Source organism: Balearica regulorum, chromosome 3 (assembly GCF_011004875.1).
Source record: "Balearica regulorum gibbericeps isolate bBalReg1 chromosome 3, bBalReg1.pri, whole genome shotgun sequence".
Classification (NCBI taxonomy): domain Eukaryota; kingdom Metazoa; phylum Chordata; class Aves; order Gruiformes; family Gruidae; genus Balearica; species Balearica regulorum.
The window spans coordinates 74,442,445-74,470,302 of record NC_046186.1 but is presented as its reverse complement, the minus strand read 5'-3'; the positions used below and the strand labels follow the sequence as shown (position 1 = coordinate 74,470,302).

The following is a 27,858-nucleotide window of genomic DNA, read 5'->3' as shown; positions in this document are numbered from 1 at the left end:
GATGCTCAGGGGAAAAAAAAAAAAAAGAAAAAGAAGAAAAAGGACAAAAAAGAAAATGCTATCAGGTTAAATTGAAACGTGTTTCTTTTTGAGAAATAATTCATAGGTGCTTTCAGAGCAAGATTATAAAAATCAGAACCTTGGGGTTACAGACGGATATTTGAAATGGGATACACCAGCTCTCTGCTCCCGCTTATCAGCTTGACTGCAGCTTTTAGCGATCAAAGTTATTGCTACCTGATAGCGGCCTTGGGTAACCTCTGTGAAATGACTAATCCCCTCCGTGCAGCCTACAAAGTAGTAGTTGCTCACATTAGGCAGGGCAACACGGTGCTTTGGGATCCCCAGGCCCTGTACCGCTGCTAGATACCCAGCAGTGAGAATGACGATTTTCATCTGTGCTGACTCTCGAGCTGGCACTGGGTTACATGGGTCAGTACGTCTCTCGTCCTGTTCGTGGAAGACCTGTATGAAATGCAGCTGGGTTACATGCCTTCCGGTATTTGGATGTTTTTTCCATCACTGGGCACTGAAAATCCAGCATGCAGAGGGAATGCACGGGATGGGGCAGAGAAGCCGTCTGTTCACTCAAGAGCAGCAAGGCAGAAGGCAAGAAACAAGTGGTGCTCCTCTAACCACAAGCGTTATGTTCGTAGTACAAGTTTATCAGTAGAATGTAAACAAACAGGCATAAACACAGACCATACGTTTCCAACACAACCAGCCTGCTGCTCAGCACTGCCGTGCAGTTGGACACTGACAGGTATCCATATCCGTGGCTTTATAGTCTTTGTCATCCATGATCTGCAATTCTTGACAGATTCACAGCTTCAGTCATCACACCACTTTGGACACTTTTTTATTATCTCTTTACAAGTAAGAACCATTAATGACTGCATGCAGTAGTTTGGATTGAACAGATCAAGGATGAATTAACTACTTTGCACTGAATCACCCAGGAAATCTATTGAATGATCAGGACTAGGCATCTTCATATTCGGGGCTTCTTCGAAGTGCAAAAATACATCACACTCTGCGAAGCCCTGCCTCCTGGGATGCAGAACGGTAAGTCCCAGTCCCTGTTAGACACATACTGCACAGACCAAAGGTTGAGGAAAAAAACGTTAAGTGCAGTTAGAACTATGGTAATAATAATTTACAGGTAGCTTGTTTTGCTTCTTTGAGGTATCTCTTTTTTCCTTCGGGGAAATAGTAAAGTATGGGTATATGTCAAAGTTAGCTTAGGTTAAAATACACACAGTCGTTGTTTATTATTGTTACGCGTAGTGCCCAGTAAATTCACGAGCTGTATACTGGTAAGAAAAAAGGCTTTTGAAGACAAGTCTTCCTCATTTCATTGCTACCGATTTCTGTTCACCTGGAGATAAAACGAAGGTGTTGCCAAGCCCGGGCTCCCTCCTCTCTACTAGCTAATAAATTCTGCGTGCCGCTGGCCGGTGTCTGGTTGTGTTATTAAGGCAGTGAGGTGCTCAGTGTTGGGGATACATCTAACCTTGAAAATGGCTGAGGCCTGGCAGGTAACACTGAGGAATTACTCGCTATGGTGTCTCTCCGATATCGCTGAAGGTCCAGACTAATGCTCACCACGAGAAATAAGGGCCACGCGTTCAGCAGCCTTACAGTGTAGGTGAGTAAACATTACTTGCCTGAGCAAATACGAGTATGTTCATTCCCAGATTGCAAATGTAGCAACAAATTAACTAGCGTGAGCAAAATATTTTGCTAACGTATATGTCTGTTCATACCTAAAGAAGTGGCTACAGACACCCTGGCAGCTGTGAGGCAGCTCCGTGAGCAGGGGCTAGGACACCCGGCCAAACCAGACAAAGTTTCGGGAGAGCTGTTTCCTGCTGCTGAGTGAGTAAGCATCCTCAATGCCCCTCAAATTTTGTCATACCCCCTTGCCCTGCGACTTGAATGTCAACGGGGAGCGACGGGGCGAGCGAGCAGCGGGGCACCGCCGTGCCCGCCCTGCCCTGCCCTGCCCTGCCCGCCGTGCGCTTCGCCTCCGGACCGCTGCGCGACCGCTCTTATTTGGGGGGGGGGGGCAAGGAAAAGAACGGAGAGGCGGGAGCGACTCTGTGCAGGTGAGGCCGGTAAGGCCCCGGGGGCAGGACCGGGGCGGCGCTGACCGCTCCCCCCCACCGGACCCGCCGCTTCCTCGGGCGGGGGCCTCGGGGGCGCGGGGCCCGGCCGGCAGCCGCCCGCTGCCGCGGGGCGGGGCCGGGACGCGCTCCGCCCCTCTCTGTCCCGCCCCGCCCCGGCCCGGCCCGGCCGGGGCCCGCGGCGGGCGCAGCCCCGCCCCTCCCGCCCCCTCGGAGAAGGGGCCGCGCGGCCGAGGCGGCTCTCCCGCAGCCGCGGCGCTGGCCCGGCTAACAAAGGGGTGCCGGGGCCGGGGGAGGAGCCGCCGCAGGGCCGGGCCGGGAGGGGCGGAGGAGGACGAGGAGGAGGAGGGGCGGCAGCGGCAGCTCGCACAGAAAGTTGTGGGTCCGCCAGCGCAGCGGGAGCTGCCGCTGGGGGACGGGGCGCGGGGAGGAGCCGGGGCGGGCGGTGCCGTGGGGAAGCGGGTCCGCCTCCCGCCGCCGTGTCCGAGGGGTGAGTGGCGGCGGGTTGCTGTCGGCCGGTCCCCGGCGTCTTTCTGCGCGGGGCTGTCCCGCGGGTAGGCGGTGGCTCGGCTTCGGGAGGGGTGTGGGAGGGAAAGTTTGTTCCCCAACTCCGAGCCGGTAAAGGACGGGGGCGCGGAGGCGTATTATCCGCGGCTGGGCGCACCTGCGGGCGGGGCAGGGGTGCCGATGCGGGGCGGCGGGGGAGCGGGTGGGACGGGGCGGCCGCGGGCAGCCGGGGCGAGGGAAGGCCCCGCCGCGGGGGTGCCCGAGGGGCGGCGGCGCCGCTGCGGCCGCGCACCCCGCAGGGAGGAGGTGCCGGCGCGCCCGGCCGCCCGCCGGGTCAAAATCCCGCCGGGGGAGCGGGGGCGGTGGCGGCTCGGCCGGGCTGGCGGGGACCCGCCCGGGGACCCTGTGCGGGGCCCGTCCCGCGGGGCTCGGCTCCCCCCGCCCGGGAGAGGCGCTCCGTGGCTTCTCCCACACGTGGCTCTCACGCCCCCGGGGCCGGCCGGCCGGAGGAGCCGGGAGGAGCGGGGCTCCCTGGCTTTGCCGCCCCCCTCGAGCGGGGACGTCCCGTTTGGTGCCGGCTGGGTGAGGGGCGGTGGCGGTATCGCTGCAGGGGCTGTGGCCTGTCCCTGTGGGGTGCACGGGTGGGCGTGGGGTGCCCTGTTGGCCAAGGGTGGCTGAAGCTTCACTTTCGTGGCTAGGGATTAAACTGAGGGCGGCACCCCTCTGTGCCATCTCCGCTTTTTAAATCCCACAAGGCGTCCCTCGGCCAGGGGCACAGCGACCGGCTGACTGGCCGCCCCGCCACGCGTGGGCATGGCCAGCAAGCATCGGTCCTGACCCGCGCTTCCCGCCCGGAGTCGCGCCTGGTGTAGCCCGTGGAGTTACGGTGCCTCTCTGCTCCTGGTCCTGCGCTGTAGGTGCTGGTGCTGAGCCGGGGCCCTCCATGGGAGACCTGTCCCGACGGAATTAGGCTGCGCCCGTGGCGTTCCCCAGCCCGCCAGCATGGCCCGTGTCTCTGACCAGGAGGAAGGACCTGGCGGGGGGCACAGCGAGTTCAGCGACATCATTAAGTCCAGATCAGGTAAGGTGTCAAGAGAAACAGTGGCTTCCTATTTTTTTTTCCTCTACACGTAGCTTCTGACATCAGCTTGCATTTTTAAACAGGACCTTTTTCCAACTTTTTTTGGCCGCACACTGGTAGTATAGCGAGCGACTGAGGCTGTTAGTGCAGCTGTCCTACAATTAAGTAATAGTAATTGTAGATCTCTGTTTTATGGGGTTTTTTTTTTTGGACAGTATTAGTCAAGTCTGTTTGGGATCCACCTTCTGCATTATAATTACCTCTGCTTTTGTAAATAACCATGTGCTTAAAGTGCTCTTATGCAACCCAGTGTTGGCAGCTTTTGTGTTTATTCTCAGATGCTGAAAATGGCAACTGTGGCTGCAATACTGCACCTCCTAAAAGTGCATCGCTGTAGTACTCGTGCAGTAAACTAATGTGCTTCCTCCTTAATGTAAAACAGTTGTTTAAGGCTACTTGCTCAGGCATTTCCTCTAGCAAAACATTCATATAACAGATCTGAAAGTTATTAGAAAAACATGAGGTGGTTTTTTTGGTGGTTGTATGGTTGAGTTTTCTGAGGCTCTGATGGATGCTGGAGGGGTAAGGAGGTTCCCTCATTTTAGCAGGGGAAGAGCGATGGCTTTGGAGGGGCAGAAGTGAATTGTTTATACTTTGATAGAAATTTGTGCTACATCCAGAGACTGGATGCTTGGCTTCTTTAGCCTCAAAGGCTGTCTTTTCTCTCTTAAATACAAAATGCTTCTGTTCTCAAAAGATTTTTCCATTGATATCTGAAACCTAACTGCGTTTTCTTTAAATGTTCCATACATTAACAACTGTAGCTCTTCGGTTGGCGGTGATTTGATATGTCAGGTTACGTAGGATGCGGGTTTGAGTCTGGATCCTGTTGGTGTGTTAATAGTTTGTTTCTTGGACCTCCTCTTTCTGAGGAACACCACCTTTGGCGGAGGCAGTCTTCCTCTTAGCTCCTGGAAGTGCAGTTTATGAAACAGGAATGCTTGTGGTTTTCCATCTCAATTTCTGTAGTGCTGGTTTACATTTTCTGCTGTGATTTTTGAAACCTCTGGACATAACTTTATTTGCTTATAAATGTGCAGCCAGCACCTCTAAGGTCTTTGAGTTTGGGAATGGCTTGCAGACAGTTTGTATGCATATATGTACGCAAGTACTACAGTTTTATAGAATGTCTGAGGAAACACGGCTGTATTTGAGGTTTTCCTTGGATGAACAAATTGTACGGTAAGTTCTGTTGTTTTGGTTAAGGCAGATGATTGTAAATCTCCTATTACAACTGCTTTAACTTTCTTCTCTGTTATTGAGAAAATGGTGTATATTCTAATACTCAGAAGGCTAAAAGACTTGTGCATTAAATTAAAAATAGCAAGTGAAGATTGGTCTTAAATAATTCATCTTTTCTAAATAATACACTGGTTTGGATCTGGATGTGCGATTTCAAGTTAATTACTGTACTACATAGCTCAGATCTGAACCATTCCCTACCAGTAAACCTGTGGGAGGGATTTCCTAATGAAAGGGCTGAAGTTTCCTGAAGTACAGATGGCAGCAAATTAAAGGTTAGTTGTCAGGACTGGGGGAAAAAAAAATATTGTAAGCTATGCTACCATTTTTCCTAGATATTTGGAAAAGAAAATGCTGATTTTAATATTTAGAAAGGAAAACTGAGTTGTTTTTTGCTGGGAAGATTTCTCCAGCATACGATGTTGTTCACAATATAAGTGACTGGAGTACAGTAGAAGTGTTACCTTAACTTACTAATATTTGGAGTAGCTAGGGATCTGTTGGGGTTTTGAGGCTACAGAGCACGTAACCAGCCAAGGTTTAGGATCTCCGCTTTCCTTTTGTTATAAGAAATGTGTTGTTATTCTATTTCTTGCTACTCTTTAAATTCATCATCTGTAATATGGGAAATCTTTAACACACTTATTAAAGCATGCAAATATGCATTTAATATTTTCACCATTAGTAAATAAAATATAAAGTCTGTTTCTGGTGGGTGAAAATCTTTAAGTGATTTAATACATTTAAATAGTATTTTTAAGTGCATATTATTGCTATGGATTTTTGAAACAAGAACACTAAAACCAATTTATTCTTGTAAATAAAAGGAGAGAGAGATGTATAATGTCCTGTGTAAAGATCACTTCACTTTGTGCTCTCCTGGGCAATTGTCTGTCTCTTTCAACATGTTTTTTTTCACCTTTTTGGAGCAGATTATCAAGCTGTCAGGATATCATGGTTATTTAAACACATTCATCTTCGAAAAGTGGTGGTTAAGCTATATGGCTAAATCTGATATTTTGTTATAACTTGGAAAAAAAAAAAAAAAGATGATTGGGATGCAAGAATCTTTTGGAGGTCAGGCCTTAACAAAGAGTCGTAGTGGTAACAACGTTTCAAAATACTTGGCTACAAATGTAAACTTTGGTCTTTACCAGCCTGGCAAACTGCATAGGTCATCTTTTCATAGTCACTGCTGCTTTGGTTATCCCGGTTTGGAAAGCCGGGAGGCAGCTAGACAGCCATAGAGGTGGCCCTGCTAGTGCAGTGATTGGTTACTGGAAAGTTGAGCTGGAATCTTCCAACGTTACTCTTATGAGACTGTAATAAGACACATAAGGTTTTACTGCTGCTCGGAGCTGTGTGGTGGCCATCTATGCCTGTTTTTTACGACCAGAACTAGCTATGTAATTTTTTTTTTTTTCCTTGATGACTTGTAATTGGGAAGTTACCAGCATACCATGTGAAGGATATAGGAGAGCGGTCAAATTAATGGTGGGTTGGGTTTTTATTTGTTGCTTGGGGGGGGGGGAGTGTGTGTCATAGGATTTCATAGACTTGTAAAATTACTTTTCCTATATCTAATTCATCTTTTGAGGAGTTTAAACTGAGAGGATGAAGGATAAAACACTTTGAATGGAGATGCCTGTATGTTATTGGTTTTGTTGAAAATACTTTTTCCTTCAGTGATCAAGAAGAAAACTTTCTACGAACATGCTATATGCTGTAGCAGTTGTAAGTGATAAATGTTTGATTATCCAAAGGAAAAGAGTTTGTTTTTCCAGTAATCTCACTTCTGTGACTTATACTAAAAAAAGAAAGTGAGACTTCTTTCTCTTGTTCAATTAACATTTAATATTTTCTCTTTTGGATGTGACTCTTCTTTGATAGTGTTAGTGCTGATCTATGTGTAGATACAAGTTATTTTCGAAGATGCATCTTCTGCACTTAGAATAGAATATGATGGTGACCAAAGCTTCCTTTTAAAATAACTGTTGGCTATGGTAATTATAAGGGAGGCTACCTTACGTTCCCAGAAGAACCAAGCATCTTCTTGCCTCCCTTCCTACTGCACCAGTGGCAGATGTTGATGGCTCTGAGTGTCTGATGTTTAAGGGGGAGGATAATTGTTCCTGGATGGTTACATTGGATTTATATATTTATAATTAGCATTTATTTGGCATTACTAGCTTGTGCTGTGCTTGTGTGTCTGTATGATTGCTTTTTATGGAAAAGCAGTTTTCCCTTTTTTACTTTGTGATAATATGAAGTAACATATATGGAGCTGATTTATATCTTTGAAAGGCATCTTGTGCAGATAGGTGAGCTTTTCTCTTTGCAATAGCTTTCAGGAAGGAATGCTGTGGGATGATTGCCTTACAGTGGTGAAAACAGCGCTGTCATCACGAGGCTTGAAGAACAGATGAATCTTTGCTATGATTAATTATGGAAAAAAGACAAACTCACTTAAAATCTGTCATGGTAGCTTGGAATGGTAATATATAATTAAACAGTAAGACATGACAGGAAAAACATTTCTGGAAGATTACTCTATGCCTCTGGTGCATTTTAATATATGAGTTCCTGTCTAAATTGAGGGGGACTTAATTCTCCTCATCTACCTTTTATTTTTAATTACATTAAATATATTTGACTGAAAGACTGCTTTGAGAAATTGTAACTTATTTTTGGAGTTCTTGGGCAAGGCTCGTTCTGAGAACTGCTGCTGCTGTCTGTCTGTTCCTATGAAGCAATGCTTACTTGGCCGGCAGCCCCCTTGCTCCAGGATCTCCCTGCCCTGCGGTGCCACGTGTTGCCTTTGGAACCAGTTCCTTCAGTTGTTCCTCTTGCCGCCAGATTGCTGCGGGCCAAATGCGCTGCTTCTCGTTTGTCACCTTGGCTCCATCGGTGTGAAGTGTCCAGGAGTCGTCATAGTTGCAGGTGGATGCTTAAGATTATTTGGACAAGTGTGCGCGGAGCTGGCGCAGCCGGTTTTGCACCATGTGAGCTCTTCAGGGATATTTGTGCCAAGTGTGTGCAGACAAGGTGTTAAAAGACAAGTGACAAACTTGCTGCTCCTTATTTCTGACCACTAAAATGACCATTTTCAAAACTAAACCTTTTGGTTGCTGTAGCCTGGCTCCTTTCCGTCATTTATATTGCCTCCTTTTTTTGGGCTGTCTGCTGGGGACAGATTGGATGCTGCAATGAAGACAGTTCTAGGGTATTGCCTAGTGTTTATGAAATGGCAGATATGTAAGTACCCGGCTGGCTTCTTCTAGTCTCTTGATTGGTAGGTGAAGAAATAACATATGCTGCTCTGTGTGTTTGAAGCACGACTTTGCCTTGAAATAGAAATTGAGGCTCCTTGGGGAGGGGAAAAAAAAAAACCCCAACCAAAACCCAGCTCATTGATTTGCACATGCTCTGCCAGGAAATGAAGCTATAACCTTGGGCAAGAGCTGCTATGTGAGGCACCTTGTTTAGTGTGTTAAGTGTTTCTAAAGAGATCTAAAAGTTGGGGTGGGGAGAGGCAGCTGCTGGTGGTGTGGGACCTCCCCACCGATGAGGATCCTGTGGAGAAGGGGTGCTGAGGTGTGGGGCAGACCAGGAGCAATGTGAAGTATCTGGCTCCGTCACCTCCAGTGCTCTTTGAGCGTCTGTCCCCTGCTTCTCCCCTCAGCTCTGGGGGAAGAAGGAAGACTCTCATGCAGTATCATGAAAATATTTTCATGTGCAAAGAAATTCACAAAGTTCACAGCATTGGGCAGCTTAGCAAAGAATTAGCTGTGCTATCATAACACCTCTCAGGAACTGCTCCTAATTTTGCTCCTCACCTTAACTCTTCCTCCTAGCAGAATCACTTATCTGTGGTGTGCATGTTGGGGTTGACTCTTGTGAGCCGGGAAGAGTAGGGCAGTATTGTTATTAACATCTTTTGAATGCAAGTAAGTGGGGAGACGGACTGGAATAGGTAAATCAATGTAGGTGTGGAAGGGCAAGAGCATGTGGGCTGAACTGCTGTTGTTTCAGGACAGTGTAGCTGCTCCGCTGCCATGTAGCAGCATGAATCGGTGCTCAAAGCCTGCGCGATCTGCTTTTCGTGTGTCGTACAGTATCCCTCCTTCAAAGGAAAATGCACAATTAGAAGAGCACAGCTGTTCCCACCCATCCCGGGAACTGAGATGCTCCTAGCACAAAGTTGGGGAGAACTGCATTTATTTAGATGCCTTAATAACAGTCTGAAGAATGAATAACAGGGTTTAAACATCGTGAGGTGGGAGGGAGGAGTTGCATTGTCTGAGTCTTTATTGTGTTGATGAAAGAGTAAGTTTTAGTGCTCGTATGTACTTTGTCAGAAGTCTGTTTTATGCCATCTTTCCCTCCCCCAGTGTGTTTCTGGAATTAAATAAAGAAGCAAGCTGAGCTGTAATTTCAGAAAGTGACAGTAAATTCTCAGAAGAAAGCTGTGAGTTTTAAAGGTAGCAACAAAAATAACAGGCTAAGGAAATAGAAGAGCCCTCTGGCATCTGTGGGCTTGACAGAAGACAATGATATGGCTCTGTTGCAAGCTATAGTTTTGGGAATGAGGCAAGAAACTACTGACTTGTAAATATACACAGCTGCAAAGTCAGTGAAACATCTGCTATCAAGAAGGAGGAGTCAGAAAGTGCCATTTATTTATTTATTAGGATATGATGTCTTTGGGCTGTTTCTTTGAAAGGACATCCAAACCACCTGATACTGCCTTTGGAGAGAGATTAAAAGCAGAACTTACTTTGATTATGGACCTAAGTTGGGCTCAGCCTGAAGTGAAGCCAAGAAAAAAAGAACTGAACTGAAACACAAACACTTGCAGTTACATTTTGTAGCCGCTTATCTGTGGGATGAGCAGGTTGGCGCTGGCACAGAGTTGCTGGCCGTGACTCCAGGTGTGTGTCCGAGCAGCTGGGAGACTGACGTGGCTGTGGCCAGGCTGGGTGCTAGTTGTTGGGTGGGGAGGCTGCTGGAAGGTGGTCAGCTGTAATGGGAAGGATGTGGGCAGTCATAGTTCCTTCTGCCAAGGGCAGGGTTCTGTCTGTCTGGGTGTGTTACGGGCTGCCTCTTCCCTCTGTCTGACCAGCTCTGGATGTGAGCCGCAGTGGTGCAGGGGAGGCTGTTTATCAATGGGGACCCATCTACACCGTGGCAGGGACCTTCTTGTGAAGGTTTCTTATGCTCAGAAATGTGTTCGGTCTTCAATAATTTGCATTTTTAGATACTCGTTAATCTGTTGAGTGCATGGGTTAGATGCATTAAACACATTGAGATGCTGGAGGGGAATAACTTGAGCATTGCCTAGCTTCATCAGTAGTTTCTCTTGTAACGAGGCAGCTCCGGTCCTGGGGAAGCATTCTCTAACAGCCTAGCCCCTCTTCAGGTGCAGGGCTTTGCTGCTGAGTGTGCAAGAAGCGGGCAAGAGTCTTTAGCTGGTGGGAGATAGAAGTTGGTCTTTTACCAAAACACACAGTCAGTCTATCTCAAACACACTGGATACATGCTGGTAGGAGAGAACTGGGCTACATGACAGGGATTAGATATGTGTTCTTAAGGTTATTTTGCTGATTAATATAGGAAATGTGCAGCAATACTTTTCAGCAATAAATTATTGATAATGAAGGTCCTTTCTGGACTTCAACACCTTTTCCCCTCATCTTGTGGAAAACCAGGAGGACCCACCATCCAAAACCAGAGACTTTTGTAGAGGAATTAAACATATAAGGACCGTGAGTGGCTTATGCATTTAGCTGTGGAGAATCGTGCACTTAAGCCATGAAACAACATGCTCTGATGGGTCTATGTAATTCATTCCACAAATAACTTTAGTTCCTTTGTACTCTGCTTTTATTGCCTAGCATCAAATGTGATTTTTGCTCCCCTCCTAATTTGGATCATGGTAGAGGACCAAAGGTAGAATATGCTCCTAAAATGTTATGTTACAAATTATTGATCAGAGAAAAGTGGTGTGATGGCTAAGTTCTGAAATGTTTTGCTAGCTTTTTTTTTATCATTATTAATTTACCACGCTATCCTAGATGAGCAAAGAAGAGTAGTCTGTGCATGAATACCAAATGGAGGAGACTTATCTGAACATTTTACAGGAGCATGCTGGGAATAGGGTGAAACATTTTTGTTTTCTGTTATTTTAATAGCTATAATATAAAATACGATTGTATTAAAACAAGAGAATAAATAAAGTAGTAGTTAAATACCAACAGACCAAGACCTTTCTGTTCCCTTTTTCTAGGCTTTTACTTGTGTAATAACTTAATAATGAACAGCAGCTATGGTCAGCATAAATCATTTCCAGATAGAGTTCATTGCTCTCTTTTTCTGGTTTCTACATGTACATCTTGGTTTTTGGATAAGGCTTCTCGTGGAAATTCACAGGAACACATTGTGTTAACGCCGTGCCTTTCTTGAGGAAAAGCCTTTGGGGAAATTGAAAGTCTGGTAGTTTCCTTCTGCATATAGTTTTGTGCTCTCTGGAATGGTGGTGTGCAACCTTTCTGCTCTGAGTGCTTTTCCTCTGTGTTCAGGAATTTTTCTCTTGGACCTGGCTGTAGTGCCCAACTTAGACCTTGCTGGTTTGATTTACTGAGCTTTAAAAAAAAATAAAAGTCAATTTTTAGCTAATTTAACACGCTTCATTCAGAATAGAGTTTATTAAGTTTAATACGAGAGTTATTAAAACCCACAGTACAGACATGAAGTACTTGCTCTGGTCTTTCTAATTAAAAAAAAATACACTTACGCACTTTGTCTGTACAGAGAAAGTGTCTGTCTGGAGGAGTGTCAGACTTGTGCAGTACCCGGGTACTTGCAGGTGAGGATGCTGTTTCTACCTGGTGTACTGAGGATGGGAGCAAATGCTCCAGGCTGCTGCAGGTTCCTAGTGGGCTGTGGACCACCAGCCCTATTGCCTCCTTGGGACTCTGTGCTCCTTCCTCTTACTGTTGCCTGGGTGCCTCAGGAAAGGCTTCCCCTCATCCAACTTGAGCATTATTGTTTGAATATTGAGATAATTCAGGACAAAGGGACACCTTTTTAAAAACAAAAACAACCCCAAAAAACCACTACTCTGTTTTTCCTGGATGTTTGACAATTTATTAAAGATGTGAAACATACTTTTGGAAGCTTATGTTGCTATCTTGATAGGGTAAGTCAAATGTTGACTATTGTATTGATGTGGAAGTGCACAACCAGCATGTCCAAAACTGAACAGAAGAAAGAGGAAGGAAGAGTTCAAATGGGATTGTGCCCTTTGTCACAAATGCTATACCACTCTGCGCATGTGGTGGGGTTTTTGAAGGCTATTGAAACCTAATTCAAGTTCATTATTTGACCTCTGAATGTTAACAGAAAGTTCCTCCTCGATTACAGGAAAACCAATGTTAAAGGCAAGGAGACTGAAAACCATCTCTGCTATCCATAATTTTAGTGAGGTGCTTTACAGAGCCTCTGTAGAGGCCAGGCTTCTCACCTTGTGGTCTGTACTGCTGCCTCACCAAACCCCTCTTTCCCTCTTCCTTCCCCTGAGTGAAGAGCAATACATAAAAAGCATTGAGTAGAGGTGCAGTTTTTGCAAGCGTACTCCAACTCTAGCAAGAAGCTTCAGATGCCCACGGGTATCATACACTACTTGGAAAACCTTTTTCTGCTATTTATGGGTATCAAGAAAATGATGGCATCAATTTCTGACATGTTTCCATGTAGGTGCTTTTCTTGGTCCCTTCTGATCTGAAGAAAACTAGATCAGTTGAGACTTACAGAGCTGTTGAGATGCAGGGGAGGAGTAACTGCTGCATCAGCCGCGGTGGTGGTCTGTTACTTCTCAGTCCTACAGCAGAGCCTCTTTTTGAATGACACCTCTTCAGAATCTGCAAAAATGCCTTTTTAAGCCAAAAGGAAATGCACTGTCTGCATCTTTCTTGCACATCCGTACGAGCATGGCAGGAGGGAGAACAAGAACCCCACTACGAGATCTCAGGACTGATTTCTGGAGGTCTTTATGTAGGCCCTCCTCTAGAGGAGAAGTGAGACATGGACCTGAGAAGAACCAAATTTTAGATTTTTTTTTTTTTTAATCTAAAGCAGCAGTATATAAAAGTTTTCATTTAGCCTATAATGCAGTAAGTGGTTTCTAAAACTTAGGAAACTTGAAGTTAATGAATTCCACGTAAATTGTATTTTGTTGTTCGTGTTTGTTTTAAGAGGGGAAATAATTTCCATAGTGTGATATGTCTTTCCAAGCTAAGAATTTCCTGACTACTTTGAGGCCGGCTCCTCTACCTGTAATCTGCTGGAGTGGGTTTTCTGTCACTATATGGTAATAACCTCCTCTTCTCAGGAGACAGTGTTAAATATTTCATCCTTGTTTAAGGATAGTAGTTACTCTGCTTACACAGTGACTAACAGTATTGGGTGAGTTTATCTCCATGAATAAAACAAAGACACAGAACCCACCTTTTTTGATTTAAAACCAAAACATCTTCCTAACTGAAAATTAGGAACCAAATTATCTTTGGTTTAAAAGATCACTTTGTGTGCCTTGTTTAAAATTCTGTTGTGGTGTGACAGAGCCCTTTGCATCTCATAGGGTACTATAACTGTAAAGAAAGAAAATTGCATTCACTTAAACATTTTTTGCTTTCCTTAAGTGAGGGGGTGTAATGGGAGGAAAGGACATGAAACGAGTTGCTGGTCTCATGAAACGGGTTGCTTTTGAGGGGTGATCACCCCTTGATTGCTAGTTTGGGAGTCATATTTCCTGTTGGAGAAGCAGTAAAGTTAATGCCAGCGGTGCAGCCGGGAAGGTGAGGTCCTGCTGTGTGGCCTGTCTGAAGCATCGGGTGGAACAGTGTCTTGCTGGTAACAAGTTCTGTCTTCATGTGTCACCCAGTATAAACCAAGCAGCCCCCAGAAGAGAAGGATCAAACTGGAAGAATGTCTACTGGACAGAAGTAAACTCTTTGCTCATCCATCTCCTCTTAGCACTAAAGCCGGTCTACTCTCAGTTGTGAGACTGGTACAGTTATACTTCTCAATTTGAGCCTCCATGTTAAAGATAAAATATGACAGCCTGTGTGTATAAACTTGCCTTGATGTATACACCTGGTTGGGCTGGCAGAACTTGGGGTTGAAAGAAGATGCTTTGGAGTAACTGGAGTTAACATATGGGATCTTGAGTATGATGAGATGTAGTCTCTTCTAAACAGAAAAGGTATTGTGGCATATACAAACCAGAGACTCATGTAAAACATGATTACATCATAGAATGGCCACCCAGGCTAATTTTCAGCCAGGGTGACTTTGTAATGATTTGTGGCACTGATTTATTGTCATTTGTCTTGTCTCTGGGGATAACTTGTGACTGAATGGATAATATTTAAAAATAGATGTCCTGTTCAATTCCAAGTATGAGGATAACATTTGAACATGATGTGCAGTTAAAAATAATTTCCCAAAATAAAGTCCAAAACCTTGCTTTTTGAAAATAATACTTCCGTTCTTCCCAAAGTTACTTTTGTGTGTGTGTGTGTGCTCTATTCTTCCTCTACCTTGTTCAGACTCATGTTTTTTCTTCCAGGTGAAGGAATACTGCAGTGACTGCCTCAGTGTGTGCGCTACACAACGTGTGGGGGAAAGAGCAAAATTGCTGGAGAGGCTTTTTTTCCTTCCTGCTCTCATCCTGGAATGAGTGAAGGGCGGAAGGATTAGTGTGGCAGTGCTGGCTCCTGCTGCCCTGGGACGTGTCCTGGTGTGTGGCAGGGCTGCGTGCTAACACCTGGGGACCCCCGTGCTTCTGTTCTTCAGGCAGTAGCTCCTCTGTGCTGTGAACAGAAAGTAGTTTGAGACAGTCTTAAAAATCTAGTGAAACAAGTGGAAAATGTTGTAGTATTTTTTTCCTGCTGAACTCTGCCTCCCTGGCTTCACCTCCCTGGCTTGGCAGGCATTTGCAGGGAGGGAAAAAAATGTTCCTTGAGGATTTAGCTGCTGCTCTCGATCATCTTCACAGAAGATAACTCTGATGAAGACAGAGTTGTTTGCAGAGATAGAATCATTTAGATTGGAAAAGACTTTTGAGAACAGAGTCCAACACTAAACCTAACGCTGCCAACCTTAAACCTAACCACTAAACCATGTCCCTAAGCGCCACATCTATGTTCTTTTTAAATACCTCCAGGGATGGTGACTCAACCCCTTCCCTGGGCAGCCTGTTCCAGTGCTTGATAACCCTTCCAGTGAAGAAATATTTCCTAATATCCAATCTAAACCTCCCCTGGTGCAACTTGAGGTCATTTCCTCTTGTCCTATCGCTTGTTACTTGGGAGATGAGACCAATACCCACCTGGCTACAGCCTCGTGTCAGGGAGTTGTAGAGAGTGATAAGGTCTCCCCTCAGCCTCCTTTTCTCCAGGCTAAACAACCCCAGTTCCCTCAGCCGCCCCTCGTAAGACTTGTGCTCTAGACCCTTCACCAGCTTTGTTGCTCCTCTTTGAATATTGGTAGAGAGAAGATTTAATGGAAAATTACCTGAGGGCAGTTACTACTGGGGCCTAGATCAGAAAATATTTTGTGTACCTGACAAAAACCTCAGTGGCTTGGTGCTACCAGAGCAGCTGGGTAGGGGAAGAGTCCTCAGCTATCCACAAAGGGCCTAGACATTTTAAGGCATCCTTCTCAAAACTTAATTGAACAGCTGCAGTTTGCCGCTGAAGCTGCTGAGCGGTGTGTGAGGGTGCTGGCACAGAAACAGTGCATGGCTGGAGGGAGCTGCTGTACCCCTCTCCATCTGAGGCCTGCGCAGCATCCTTGGTGCTGGGCTGTGCCCAGGGCCTCGGCTGTTGAGCACAGTGAAAAATGTGCAGGGGTCACTTTTTCCAAAACACAACCATGGGGGGGGGGGGGGGGGGAGGGATTTGGGGTGATGCCCATCTTTCCTGTAATTACCTCTTAATTAGAGCCCTCATGCTGATTTGTCATCCTTGAAATGCTGGTTCAAATTTTCAAAGGGTTCAAACCACTGACCATTAACTTAAGTGCCGGGCCCCTGTGTAGGGCGAGATGTGGCCCATTCCTGATGTATCGTGCAGTGAGAAGGTATGCCAGGAAGAGTGTGAGGAGCCAGAGAGCATTGAGGGCACTTCTTAATAAGTCAGGCGAACCCCAATGCATTCTGGGGTAGAGAGCGTTTGTAAGCATTTCTGGACTAGGGATGTACTGCTTGACGGTGCTGAAAGATGCTGCTCTAAGCTGAAGAGCAGACTTGCAGTAAGCCTTGATATTTATCTCCAGGAGAAAGAAGGTCATCAGTCAGGAGCTAGAGAAAAGGAATGTTGCTCTCCCTTTTCCTCCCCCCAAAAAAACCCCAACCAAAACAAACCCTTGTGTTGCTGGTACTAGCAACCATCTGGCTACCACCCCTACTGATAGTTGTAAGAACGTAGCGTTACTGTGATAAACAGCCATTGTGTTGCAAGGGGGGCTGGCCTGTGCACAGGGACAGTTCTGCTAAATTTTTGAACAAAAACATGCTGTAGGAAAAAGAGAGATTTCATTACTGTAATCGTTTACCCCAGATGAGATAATGATCATGAAGTTTATCTCAGGGTCACAGTCCAAACAACTGAGAATTCTAGAGAGAAGGGGAGCTTAGGGCTGTATGTAGAAAGGAATTTTGTCACCCCAGAGAGAACTGTGGATCCTTTTGACAAGAAATTGAGTCCATGTTTGCCTGGAGGAAAGATGGGGGACATGTTTGGAGAGCTGTTTCTTTGGTTTGGCTGGTGCTGTTGGCAAGTGCTAAGCTCAGCGCAGGGTATGCACGGTACAGAGCTTGTTAGCTTGGGCACAGTGGTGCTCTGGCATCTGGCACTGAGATGGCAAGTGTGCTTGTAGAAGCATTATGCAGGGTTATCCTGGTCAAATACCCACTAGCTTTATGAACTCTGCTTTGCATTCATTTATACGGTGTAGTCAATCACGTGAATTGAGCGATGTGGCATGCTGTGGTTGGTGTGATTGATGTCTGATTCTTGGTGACTTGCTGGGTGAGGTTGCTGTCATTTCCCACAGGAATTGCAATGTGATGTGCTTTGTGTCAGTAAGTGCAGGTGAGGAAGAAGGTACCTGCCCCACAGAGGAATGTGAGTGTGGTACTTCTGCTCCAGGGCACTTTCACAAGAAGCTCCTGCTTCTTCTAGCTACTTTAATGTTATTCTTGAGACTGTCTCTCACTGGTTCACTTGATGCTACAGCTAAATTAGGGGTTAGTGGGTTAGGTCAGGGATCACTCTAGCATGTAATGCCCACTTCTGAGGCAGAATAAATTTTCTTCAACAGGAACTGGAGTAGAAGAGGAACATATAATACCTGGAGGATCCCATAGTCTGTGATTTTATGAATAGAGAACGTAATTCACCGACAGCGTGTTGGTGGTGTTCTAGGCAAAATATCACATGTGATGTGGTGGTTTCTTTGTCTATTAACTGGGCAGGGTGCCTTTAGCACTGAGGAAACTGGCATGAAAGCAGTGAAGGGTCCCAGAAACCCTGACCTGTTTTAGGCATGTCAAATTTACTCTTTGTCTCTTTCCAACATGATGTTGAAGAAGTCTTGGACTGTTGCATTCATTCTTAAAGGCTTCAGTGGCCTTAGTTTAGGTGATTAAATTTAGTTTCAGGATGAAATCTGTGGCTGACAATGAAGTCCCCTCTGAACTAGTCCAAATCTGTTGAACAGGCCTTTGGAGAAAATAGGTTCCACTGCAAATGTCACCACTGGAGCTGGCTAGGAAAAAAGTAATTCACACTGGGTAATGTACTTGCAAGGAGGTTTTGGTTCTAGTGTGATTTGGGGGGGGGGGGGAAGGCTTAGAATTTGCTGCCAATTGTTGCCTTGGAAGTCCTGATGCATCCTTTCCTCCACAGCACTGCCCTGCTGCTGTTGGACAGGGGTAGCTGGGATGGAGCAGAAACCAGTAGCCAGGTGGTGAAAATGGACAATGTCTATATAAAGTTCAGTTAAATTGACTAAAAGAAAAGAAAACGGCTTAGAAATGTTTTGCTTCCACACTAGTTCTCGCCTTTTTTTATAGCTTGTTATTTTGGCCCTGCAGTCTCTGGCTTTAACTTACACTTGTGTCCCTATATAATAAAAATACATGAAAATATAATGTTCAGTTGAACTCCATTTTGCTGCCTGGGGAAAGAAGGACGGGGTTAAAGAACATGAGTTCTTCTGATGTAATGCACTGTTGAAAGATGCTAACTTACTGTAGTGGTCATCTGAAATAAAAATTTATGTGGCCTAGGACTAGTGCAACCTGATTATGAAAGTATTCTGCATAATTTGTGTGGGCACGGGAAGGAGGAGAGAAATTGTGAAATGAATTGTAACTCTTTACACTTGTTTCTTACAGTTTGAAAAGTCTGTTGTCTGATGGATTTGGGTGCTGACGTGCACTAAACTGACACTTTTTTCCCTTTATACCAAAATGTACACAATTGGTTTTTTTTTTTCCTCCTAGTGATTTGAGGACAGAAAGCAGAAAAAGGGTTTTTGTTCCTCATAAGATATTATGTCTGCCTGGTATTCTCATTTGCAATAAGGCTCCTTTCATACTATTCCAGCACTTGAAAAGGACCTTAACTCACTATCCTATTAAGAACCTCTTGTGCTGCCAGAAAAATGTAAAGAGGCTGTCGACATTTGGGACTCAACTCTCATCTACAGTACAATGAAGAAAAGGAAATCATACATTCTTGGCTCTCCTGAATTTAGCAGAGCCAAAAGGTTATCAGCTGACAGAATAGACGAGTTGTAATTATGATAACTAATGTTACTGGAAGTCTTTAAAAAACAATTGAATTAATTATGTTTGATCTTGGTGAGAATCTGTGGCTGTTGGGATGGATTTTGATCTGGATCTATTATCTGGGATGCAGTGTGGTGTCAGCGGGGGAAAAAATGTGTGTGAATTGTGTGGGACTCATCTTTTTATCTGCTTTGTATCTATATTGTGGAATACCTAATAGAGAAGATATTTTTTTTCCCTTTCTTTTTATTCCTCTCCTTTTTGGATGAATAAATTGAATTCTGCTACAGTTTGGAATCTGCAAGGTATCACGAAAGCCTTTTTTGAAAGTCTGGCAAATTGTAAAATCTAATTTCGGTGAGAATTAGTGTATGATATAGAGTGTGCAAAGTGGATAAAGTAAAAAGTTATAAACCCTATTTTGCAGAGTATTATTTTTAGATAAAAGTATTCAATTAATGAACAAAACAGGAAAAAAGAGAATTTCTGGTTAAATTACTATTTTTTAACTAAGGTATCCTTTGACTATCTTTATCAAGGATGACAAGATAAAGTTTGTATTCTATACAGAATTCCTTCCTTAACACTGTTTAGACACTTTTTTCCTACCCCTTCTGCAGGACTTGGAATGATGAGAGGTCTAGGAATGATGAACTGAGGAGTGGGAGGGTCAGCCAGATCACATCTTCCAAAGTCATCCAGCTAGTTACAAATAATCATCTGCTATTTATTTAAATATTGGTAGCATAAATAGGTAACGTGCTGCTCTACCATTCCAGTGCAAAAGTAGTGCTCTGCACTTTTTGCAAAGTAAGAGCAAGCAGGTTTAATTATATCTCGATAATGAAGGGTGGTGTATTAATACAAGGCGAGTGGATTTTTCTGCGCTAAAAACTTATCAAGAACCCATCCAATGACTATAATTTGTCTTTTTTCATAATAAGCAGTTAAAAAGTCCTCTCAGCTTCAAGTAATTTCTTAAAGTCCTATTTCAAATTTCCTTCTGTAAAATAAACAACTGAATTAAATATGAATAACCACGTATGTAATTTGGAAAAAGATGATTTATTTTAAATTCCTGTTCAAGTAAGAATATATATGCAAAACAGACTACTTTTAAAATTACATCCTCAAGGAAAATATATTTATCTAAGGTAAAGCTAGATGAAATAATAGTGCAAAATATCACCTTGGCCTTGAGTTCAGTGTTTGTTTATTTCTAAAATGAGAAGATTTGCCTCTTGACAACGGATGAAAAATGTGAACAAAATAGCATCTGATCTTATATTTTTTTCCTTCCTATTCCTGTCTCCCAGAGTCTCTGTGTTTAGTGTAAAACAAGCCTGTCCGTTCCCAAACTTACTTTAGGTTTGAGCTGATGTGTGTATAGTGCTTGACCTGGTCATCAGCTGTGGAAGACGTGGATGGCTATCTTGAGCCATGTCTTGCTTCCCTGCTTATCTGAGATGTCATGTCATATGATCTCATAATGGTCTTTTGGTGGTTTTGTCAGTATTTGAAGGATTCATGAAGTGTAGGATGCTCATCTTTCCGTCTGTCCTCTCGAAGCTATTCATATAGAAACTCATCCTGACATTAATTTTTCAGGTCTGTCTTTGTTGGGGAAAAAAAATGTAGAAGCAGTAGCCAAAGGGATCATTATGTTCCATCTACAAGGATAATTTTAGGGTTCCTGCTTTACTCTAGACAGCTAAATAACGAGGGATAAAGGTGTCCTGAGGTGAACAATATTGCTTGCTTTTTCTTGTGTGTGGGGTTTTTTTCTCCTTTTTTTCTCTCTCTCCTTTTGTTTTTTTTTCTTCTCCTGTCTTAGTGGAACTTTGTTGAATTCTCAGAAAAAATTGTCGAATCTGACCTTGCATTTCCATCCCAGGGCAGAGCATTAGTGCGGTGAGCTAAGCACGGATGTGGCCGTGTAGCTACAGAAGAGTGTGTTCCCTTATGGCAGTTACTCAAGAATATCTTTGAATATTTATATGATGAATTAACACCATAGTGTAGAGGAGGTTTGGCAGAAAATCTTTCAGGATGTTGCAAGTTGCTCCATGTAAAGTTAGTGGTTTCTTTGCAAAAGCGCATATTAAAAAGAAAAAAGCACATACAAAATGTGCTGAATAAGGATGCTGAGAATTGAATCTGGCAAAGCGTGATTCTGCAAAGGCATCTTGTGTTATGGATTGTTCTTGATTCAATCAGACCTTTATTTTAAAAACTGCTTATATGGGGAAAAGCTTTGTACCTCCTCCAATGGATATCTATGTTGCACTGAAATTCAAGTAGTTGTATTTTGTAGACCTTATTAAAGGTTTTTCATAAATTGCAATTTGACCTCAGCTTTGATAAATCTGTTGGTCTGTTCGGAGTTGTTAGTGGCGCGAATGTGCTGTACAAGGAAAGGTTCTCACTTTTCAGTTGAAGTGAAATTCTTCATTTGACAGAGAGATTTGAAGAGCACTTGCTTCCTTTCCTTAATTTTTCCAAGCTGACTTTTCTCTTAGAATGGCTTTGTTCTCCAATGGCAACCTGCCCAGGCAGAGGGGGAAGCCTGAGTTGAGGATGAGGAATAATTCACTTTGAAGAACAAAGTCTGACAAATGTAGAAGAGCGATGGAGATCAGAAGAGTCAGAACAATAGGGCTGGCTGTTAGAAATTACTTGATTTACAGTGGCCGGGGCATTGCCAGGTGGAATTCTTCAATTGGGTAAGGGCAGAGTAATTCTGGTTTAGCACCCACCTTGCCTACTCTGTGTGTGGGTGGCATCTGATCCACTGCTCCCCTTCATAGGACGCCTGGCAGGTAACTCATGGGTACAGCGATGGGGTCAATGAAATGCCAGCTGCACTGTGTAAGGTTGAGGGAGAAATTATCTCTGCAGATCTTTTCAGGTGGGAAGGTAGGGCTAAGCTTAACTGTCTGTAAGCAATTAAAATTAATGACAGAAGGTCAGGATATTATACCCTCCACCAATCATTTCTTCATTAACCAGACCTATGCAGATATAACGTGGTCTGTTAAAATTTAACCCCAAGACATTACTCCTCAGCAAGCTTTCTAGCCCACGAGGATCAGTGTTGACGCATAAAAATGAGGAGTAGGTGGAAATGCTTGAAATGCCTTAGAAGCCTCTTCCAACTTAATAGAAAAGCACAATGGCTGGTAAAAAAACCCCCCAAACTTCCCCCCCCCCCGCGCAACCCCCCAAAAACCCCAAACCCAAGCAGTTTCTACACATAACATATGAAGAGTTTAGTAAGCAGTTGTGTCTAGCAGGTATTGGGTGATGGAACTGGCTGATAGAAGCTGTGTGCTAGTAGTGCTGCTACTGCATTGGGATCCACTTTATTATTTAAGAATCACTTTGTTTTATTTCATAGTTAAATCTAATCTAGGTACTGAATTTTAGTATGGCTAGGTTTGTGTTGGTTGGTTGGTTTTTTTTCCTTGAATGTGGTGTTACTCCATCCCTCTACCACTTTGTCCTCCCCCTCCAACCTTGTTATTTCTTGTAGCTATTTCTGCTGAGAGATGCTAAGAGTGAAGAAGCAGCTGTAACTTTCCACGTGTTTAGTTTTCCTGACTTGGTTCCCAGTTGGTGGAATTTCTTGGACCACTGAATTGCTTTAAAAAACCTCCTAAAGTCAGTTGGGTGCAATCTGTCGGTAGAGCCTACTGCTTTCACTAGTTCATCTCTCCTGTTACCAGTTTGAGTGCTATGTCTTGGGTTACTTCAGTGAATGACCCTGTGTATTTCAAAGGTTTAACATTTTTCTTGACTATGTTTTTCATCCTATGCAGCTCCTAACATCAGAGGAGCTTATCAAACAGATCTTCTATCCTGTTAAGGGAAGGTGTTCCTTAGGATGCATATCCAGCTGAAATTTGAAGTGCTAAAGATGTCTTTATGCTATAATTATAATTTTGGGTAACTATATATGTGTGTGTGTGTGTATATATATAGATCTGTTTATACTGCAGAATACTGTTGTTTTCTTTCTCAATCAGAAAAGAAAATGGTAAAATTGCTGTCATCTTTGCCTTTCTTCTGCACTATTGTTTGTCACAGACCTTGGGCTTGACAGATGCATGTAACGTTCAGGTTATCCATAACTCAGATCTGTGTCTTTGTCAGGGGAAATATCAAGAATGCTCAGGAAGATCAGCCTTGATCTTTAGCACTGTAGCCTAGTCTTCTTCAAGAAAACAAACAAATCATAAAAGAAAACAAACAAAAAAAGCTTACCCTGACTTCCTGCTCTTTTCTCTGTTTTCTCACTGCAGATGTGGACTAATGCCTTCAAAACTGAAAGGAGGTAGAGCTTTCAAAGATCAGTATGTTCTTATAACTTGTTTTCTTGTTATAACTAGTAACTGGGTAGGTAGGTGTCACTCATGACTAACTTTGAGAGAAAGGCAATTTCTGCTAAGTGGCAGAAATGTCTCAGATAAAATACCAAATACTACATACGTTAGTCCGGGATAAGCAAGGTGATGGGTTGTACCCACTGAAGTTATTGTAAGAGTTGGGGAATGGGGATATGAGAGTTCCAGGGAAGAAAAGACTGGTTCTGAAAAAACATGTTTCATAAAGTTTCAGCCCTCAGGGAACAACATATTTTATAAAATGCTCCTCTTCCTACCCCTCCCTCTCATAAAATGAATGGTAAACAGAAATGTAATTACGCGCCTTCTAGCTTGGATGTTTCTTCATGATGTACAAAAGCACAGCCACAAAATAAGGCAGTGGTTTTTTAAGTGATGGAACAAGATGCAATGGAGTTGGGTGGTTATCTTTGTTGTGTATGCTTAACGATAAGAGAGACTGAGGTATATGTAGAGGTATATGCCTGTGCATATGCATATATATATACACACACCCCATATATATTTTCCCTTCTGGGACTTCCATTTGGAAATGGTGAAATTCCCGAGAAATTATGGAGGCCTTTCAAGCTGAGAATAATTATACAGCGGTGTGTGACTGAGACTGTTGGAAATCTGTCTTTAATGAGGTGTTTCCAGTTGTTTGCTTGGGAGGATAGTAAATCCTCAGTTTGTACTAAAGCACGTGCCTGTGCTTCTTCCGTCACGTGCTGGGGTGGGAGTTCTTGCAACCTGTCCTGACTTCCCCCCACATACCAGCTGGTGGCAGAGGCAGGTTTTCTACCTCCAGCCCGAGCTGTCCCCAGCTAGCAGGGGTGACTTGGAGGCAGCCAGCAACAAGTGCATGTGTGCACACTCGGGAGTGTGTTATTGATGCCGCTGGACTACTCTTAGGGGACGGACTTACCTCCTTGTCACATCCAGATGTTGCAGGGGGCTCCTGAGTATTGGGGATATAGGAGATGTTACTGATGAAAACCTTGAATGATAACAATTAATAGAAATGTGGTTATTTGTAATTTTTTTTAAACCACCTGAAATTTGGTATAAGAATTGGTGCATGCTGCCCTAAAGTACTTTGATTTTTTATTTTTTTTTTCCTCCCCTCTGCCCCCCCTCCCTGAACTTACCTTTGGACTTGAATGGTAGTTTTCTAGGTTGTGACTGGAGTATTTTCCTCCAGAATGAAGGAATGCCGTGTGGACAATATGTATTCTTACTTATTCAAGTATTTTTAAAAATCAATGCCATAACTGAGCTAAAGGTAAATATTCTGAGTCACCTAGAAAAAGGCTCATATGTGGGGAGAGTGATTCAGAACAGAAGTGGTAGATGGAAGACGTGGACAGAGACTTCATGTAGTAGGCCCAGACACTCAGGCAAACAGCTGAGGGAATTCAGATATCCAGCCTCTCTGGGATAATATTTATTGCTCCTTCTTTCCTGTTTCCCCTCCACCCCCATCCCACTCCCCTCTCTTGGCCGCTCTGATATCTCAAATGAAAAGTAAACTCAAACACTTCTCATAACTATTTATGGATGTTGAGTTCAGCTACTCTGCATGCTTGCTAAGTTAATTCCCAGGGTTTCTCATGAATGTCTTCATTTTTTGACGTCTGTCAGGTTCTTTTTTATATATGCAATGTCTGGACATTGGCATCTGGACTCTGGAGGCGCAGGTAGATTCACCGCTTGCTTCTGACTCTGCTGGAGAAAAGCTGGTAACTGTTTTTCTACTTGGTCCAAGATATACTATGTCTCTTCTGGTGGTCAGGGTTGGACTTTGGAAATTCCTAGATATGTTTTCCTGTCCTCCTGTATGTTTATGTCTCCTTCCTTGTCTGTGTACTTTCTTAATTGTGTATGCAAGTGTGAAAGTTGGGTTTGAATTGCTCATCTGAATGAGCTGGGATAGTGGTGATTTCATGAACTTGCTGGAAAATCTTAGTTTCACTCTCAGAAAGGGGTCCCCACCCAGCTGGGGAGGCTTGTGTAGTTCTGTGCTGGTGGCTGCACTGGGCTTGCTCCTGTGAACCTGGCTTTGTTGAAATCAAAGCTTAACTCAGCCTTTAATCATCATGGATATGGTTTCCTTGTGGTTTCTGTTTGTACCAAGTTCACCACCATGTGCACAGCTTTTTAGACAAGAGATAATTGCTTTATGATTTTTTTCTTCCTTTTCCTGCGTGCATTCTTCATAAATCATAGTCAAAGGTCTGGCAATAACCTGTTAATGCAAACATGAGACACATAGTTGTTCTAGTCTGCCTAGCTTCCACTTTCGTTATGGAATACGTATACTGACACAAGGGATGTATGTATGCGGTGATCCATCCCTCCCCCTCCTTCCTTGTCTATCATTTGCCGCTATTGGCACTCTTCCAGTGCCAGAAAGGGAGGAGAGACTACAGAAGGCTAAACTCTCTGCAGCGCTTCACTGGAAGGTACTTGGATATTACAGTGATGCTGTCTAGAAGATCTTTTCCTGAAGGGCATCTTGGCAATGCATGTTTTCTAACCTGGGTTATGTTAAAAGTCACTTGGCTTATTCCAAAATAACTTTGGAGAACTTCTGTTCAGGCTGACAGTGCAGAAACACTTCTGCTGCATTTCTGTGAAGCTGTTGTGGATGAGATCGCTATTTTGTACTTGCAATGTTTGCCACGTTTTTCTAACATTATCCTTATATGTGTGTTGGTTTGTGGTTTTTTGTTTGGTTGGTTTTTTTTTTTTTTTTTTTTTTCCCTAGGATGATACAGCACTCTTTAGAATGGAATTTAATATCTGTTAAATTTTTTACAGATAGTGAAGAAAGCCTGTTTCAGCTGGCTATGGTAGAGCAAGTTGAAGCAAATGAAATGGAAACTTCCTTATTTTTATAGTGGTATTAGCCATGAAGCTTAATTAAAAAGTTTGACCTTTTTACCTTCAGAAAAAAGCCTGTCTGAAGCTCTGAAACTTCCGATTCCTGCAGGAGCCCTGTATAATTCCTGTAAGCAGTGAGCTGGATGGGAAGTACTCACCTTGTCCATTTCCACTTCCCAAGCCCTGCGTGATTTTGGGATTGCTGCTGCTGCTTGACCCTTCCTGCTCCCCAGCAGCAGCAGAACCTGACCGTGCCTTGTATCGCCTCAAATCGTAACACATCTCTTGGCTCTTCTATTCTGTAACAGAAGATGGGATTTAGGGGAGGGCAAAATATACAAATAAGCTCTCTTATCTGCTCGCTGCGTCTGTGATCCATCCTTGGGCTTTGAGGGATGGGCAGGTTGTAGGATCGGTTGCAGCCAGATGCCGTGGCTCGGAAGCAAGGCGTGAGGAATTCCCTCCTGTCCTCACCGCTGCCCCGGCACGGCTTTCCAGCAGACTTCCTGGTTGGAGCAGCGGTTTTAGTTTGGAAATAGGCTGTTGTTGAGACTGGTTTTCTGAAACAGTGGAACAAATGTTAAACCAGCTACATCATTAGAGTGCCCTTGGTGTTTTTGGCTGGAACTGGCTGTTGAGGGTGTGGGGAATTGAATGGATGGTCATGACAGTAACTGAGAGAAGCTCTGGATGTCCCCCTAGTATTCACAAAGCTCTTGCTACCTACAGCTAGACACATATCCTCGTACTGTTGTCCTCCTTCTCTCTACCAAATACTGAAATACAACGTTTGAAATGTGTTGGAGCAATTCCACCCAGTTCCCAGGGGAGGCAGTGAGGGCTGGGACAGGCTGTGGGCGCTTCTCTGAGCTTGTTTGTTAGAAGGAGCTGGCAAAACTCTTTGCGACTAAGCTGGGCTTATCCGGAACCCTTGTGTTGGGGTTGGCTATGACTCATGGTCTAGCTGGCTGCTGAAATGGCACTGCAGGGACAAGTACAAATTACATTTCTTATGACAATGTTCTTCCCCCTTCATGTTTGCCCATCCCTGCTTTTGTGTACTGGTGGGAGGACTTAAGTGGTGGCACCTGGTGCTGCCCCCGGGCACGTCCCGCGCTCTGCTGCTCTGTCCCAGCTGCCTGCTCTGGCATGCAAGAAGCAAAGCGGGGGGCATGCAGTATTTATTTTCTGTGTTGATAGGGATTTATGCTCACTTCACTGGAATTGTACTGGGATGCAATGAACTGGCCGGCCTCATTGATTTTGACCCTCCTGATGGAGGTCAATTGCACCTCTATGAAGTTCTGTTTCTGAACCTTGCCACCCTTCTCCTAAACTGCCTTGCTTATCTCACAGTCTAAGCTGTAAAGGTATTAATCGTGGGGATCCTCCTTTTTTTCCCCAAACATGTTGATGAAGATAATATGTATTGGGGTTTGACTTTTTTTTGCAGCTGACCTGAAGTACTTTTGTGATTAGAAAGTGATTTTTTTGAGACAAAGTTTGTTATAGGGAGTGGAATGTGTCAGAGCTCAAAGTGATTTTAAAATCAAACAAACAAAAGCACCTACAAGAAGATTGAAGAAAACAAACAAACAGGACTGATAATTGTACAAAGTAAAAAACCAACAACAACAACAAAAAAACCCGACCAACAAAGCAGCAATGAAATTTTAGAATGCTTCAATCATACGACTGTCTTAAACTAGTGCAGTT

At 44.0% G+C, this 27,858-nt stretch overlaps 1 protein-coding gene across 4 annotated transcripts in view; it reads left to right on the top strand.

Moving 5' to 3' along the window:
- Nucleotides 1-27,858, top strand: part of UTRN (utrophin) — a 411,474-nt gene that overhangs the window by 14,880 nt on the left and 368,736 nt on the right. Inside the window, exons 1-2 of one of the 4 annotated variants that reach the window (XM_075748480.1) lie at nt 2,465-2,616; nt 3,551-3,714. The exons of 2 other annotated variants lie outside the window; for them this stretch is intronic. In XM_075748480.1, the coding sequence (XP_075604595.1) occupies nt 3,636-3,714 (79 nt within the window). In that variant the 5' untranslated portion in view covers nt 2,465-2,616; nt 3,551-3,635. Of the gene's footprint in view, nt 1-2,464; nt 2,681-3,550; nt 3,715-27,858 lie in introns of those variants that run through there. One more of the 4 variants, XM_075748481.1, reaches the window with a different exon arrangement.